The sequence below is a fragment of the Petaurus breviceps genome, unplaced genomic scaffold (genome assembly GCF_028583685.1).
Source record: "Petaurus breviceps papuanus isolate PSGF00001 unplaced genomic scaffold, PetGlider_PUasm1.0 424, whole genome shotgun sequence".
Classification (NCBI taxonomy): domain Eukaryota; kingdom Metazoa; phylum Chordata; class Mammalia; order Diprotodontia; family Petauridae; genus Petaurus; species Petaurus breviceps.
Genome location: NW_027186328.1, coordinates 112,022 through 115,144, shown reverse-complemented (window position 1 = coordinate 115,144; position 3,123 = coordinate 112,022). Strand labels below are relative to the sequence as shown.

Sequence of the window (3,123 nt, the reverse complement as noted above, 5' to 3'; positions counted from 1 at the left end):
CATAAAGTCTTTCCCTCACTACAAATCTGACAGGTAAACTATTCCTTGTTTTACGAGACTGCTTACAGTATCAAACTTTATACCTAGATCATGCACCCATTTAGACTTGATTTTGGTATAAGGTGTTAGATAATGGTCTATGAAGTGGCCTCTTTTAAATACCATTATGTGTCAGGGAATAGGAAGACCAAGGAGAGGAAGGGAAGAAGTCAACATGCTATAATAAATAGGTTTTCTAAATAGCAAAAGAAAAGATAGTTTGATGGAGAAAGGGCCTCTAGTACCATGGACAGAGCATGCCCACTTGCACAGTTGTGATTGTAGTCTCAGCTACTCAGATGTTGGTCAGGTCTCTCAGCCATTCTCAGCTCATGGCCTGACTTGTGAATATAATGAGAATGCTGGTCCTGCTATTGTCACTGGTGTTTGTGAGGATCCAGTGATTGTCTCTGAAGGTCTTTGTAAATCAGGTTATCCTGCAGGTGACAACTATTGGCATTTTAAAATGATTGATTCTGGCCATTGAACCTTGAAGACTTTCTCTTAGCCTGGGGATGTAGGATGTAGATCAGTTAGTTTACTTTATCCCAAAGAAGGGAAGGGATTATAATTATATATGTGTGTGTGTGTGTGTGTTCATGTTTCTCTGTGTATATGTACATATATATTTTATTTCTTTTTTTCTGGCAGAAGGAGAGATTAGACCTAAAATGCAAAAGACTGCTGAAAAGCCAATCATTTCCATGAACGAAAATCATGAGGAGACTTTCATGAGAGTTGGTTCCTGTGAGGTCAGTGGGAGAGAAATCTGTGCTGTATTTCTCAGAGTCCACATAGGAGAGAAACCATATGATTGTCATCATTATGGGAAGGACTTGGATCAACAGTCACCCCTTATTAACCATCAAATAATTCAGACTGGAGAGAAAACACATGAGTATCATGAATGTGATGAAGCGTTTAGTGAATGCTCATCCTTCCTTATCCATCAGAGAATTTACACTGGAGACAAACCTTATAAATGTAATCATTGCGTAAAGGTTTTCAGACTGAAATCTAAACTAGCTGAACATCAGAGAACCCACACTGGAGAGAAACCTAATGAGTGTAATCAGTGTGGAAAGGCTTTCAGATTCAGCTCTTATCTTGCTGTACATCAGAGAATCCACACTGGAGAGAAACCTTATGAGTGTAATCAGTGTGGAAAGTTTTTCAGATTCAGTTCTTATCTTGCTGTACATCAGAAAATCCACACTGAAGAGAAGCCTTATGAATGTAATCAATGTGGAAAGGCTTTTAGACTGAAATCTACACTTGCTGTACATCAGAAAATCCACACTGGAGAGAAACCTTATGAATGTAATCAATGTGGAAAGGCTTTCAGACTGAAATCTAAACTTATTGAACATCAGAGAATCCACACTGGAGAGAAACCTTATGAATGTAATCAGTGTGGGAAAGGTTTTAGAAAAAGGTGTGATCTTGCTAAACATCTGAGAATCCATACTGGAGAGAAACCTTATGAATGTAATCAGTGTGGAAAAGCTTTTAAAAGAAGCTATGATCTTGCTGAACATCAGAGTATCCATACTGGTGAGAAACCTTATGAATGTAATCAATGTGGAAAGGCTTTCAGAGAGAAATATAAACTTGTTGTACATCAGAGAATCCACACTGGAGAGAAACCTTATGAATGTTATCAATGTGGAAAGGCTTTCACACGGAGAGACAGTCTTATCCTACATCAGAGAATCCACACTGAAGAGAAACCTTATGAATGTAATCAATGTGGAAAGGCTTTCAGAGTGAAATGTAAACTTGTTGAACATCAGACAATCCACACTGGAGAGAAACCCTATGAATGTGATCAATGTGGAAAGGCTTTCAGAGTGAAATGTAAACTTGCTGCACATCAGAGAACCCACAGTAGAGAGAAGCCTTAGGGATATTATTAATTCATAAGTAGTTTCCCACAGAGGTCAAATCTTGCTCATCATCAGAGAATCCACACTGGAGAGATGCCTCAATGAGTATCTGGAATGTGATAAAACTTTTTAAGTCCACTATCTTCTTACCCAAGAAATACGATGAAGGAAGTGTCCAAGAGACACAATTTCTGGTCAACAGCTTCACCAGTTAGGGCCAGTGAATCCTCAATAAAACAATGGTCATTTAGCTCTATCTTGTGATATAAGAGGAATCATGGATGAGTCTGGGCACTTATGTGCCCTGAGGTAAGTGGATGTTGCTAACAGGCACAAATCAGCTGTAATGCTTAGTCGTGATTTAGAATGAATATAACAATGAGAAGTGGACTCATCTTCACGTGGGGCTGGGGGACTTGACCCTTCCTTCAGTTTAGGATCAGGAGACTCTTCTCTTCCCAGAGCAGCCCTGGGCACCTTGGTCTCCTCTCATCTGGGGACTAAAGCCCATGGCCAGAGTCCCCCAGACTGACATCTCTTCCCCTGGTGGGCAGCTCTCACCCATATTCCTCTTCCTCAGCCTTGGCCTACAGAGGCTGGCTTCCAGTTTCCCCAGCCTCTGGAGGATGTACCTCTTCTGCAGAATCCCAGGCAGCAGCCCCGGGCCCCTGCTCAAGGAGGGCCCCCCCCCCCCAGGAAGCCAGATAGATGCCCGGACTGGGGAGGGGGATGCCTCCCCAGAGCTCACTTGCTGTTCCTTTCTAAACAGAACATAAGGATCCTGGAAATTTTTTTTTTCTTTGTTTTTCTCACATAAACCCCAGCCCTGGAGGAGACCACCATTAGGGCACACACACATTTATATATAGGTATATGTGGATGCATCTGTAAGATTATGCCACATATGCTTCTGTTTGTTGCTTCTTCCTCTGGATTCAGACAGGGCCTTTCTTTGTGTGTCCTCTGGAGGTAATTTGGATATTTATAATAAAATACCTTATTGGGGCAGCCAAGTAGCACAGCAAGTAAGAGCACCGGCTCCAGTGTTGACAAGACCTGGAGATCGAATCCCGGGCTCAGACACCTAGCACCCACCCAGAACCACCTGGCCGTGTAACCTTGAGCAAGTTACTTAACCCCAATTGCTTAAAAAATAAAAATAAAATAAAATAAAATACCTTATTCTCTTAAAGATCTT

The 3,123-nt window shown here is 41.5% G+C and overlaps 1 protein-coding gene across 1 annotated transcript; it reads left to right on the top strand.

The window, feature by feature from the left end:
• Positions 1-494: 494 nt before the first annotated feature.
• On the top strand, positions 495-3,123 carry LOC138171318 (zinc finger protein ZFP2-like). Its single transcript, XM_069100768.1, has one exon. The coding sequence runs from the start codon at positions 639-641 to the stop codon at positions 1,941-1,943; it is 1,305 nt and encodes a 434-aa protein (XP_068956869.1). The 5' UTR covers positions 495-638; the 3' UTR covers positions 1,944-3,123.

Coding starts and splice junctions, on each gene's coding strand:
- LOC138171318 (XM_069100768.1), top strand. CDS start 639: ATGTTTCTCTGTGTATATGTACATATATATTTTATTTCTTTTTTTCTG.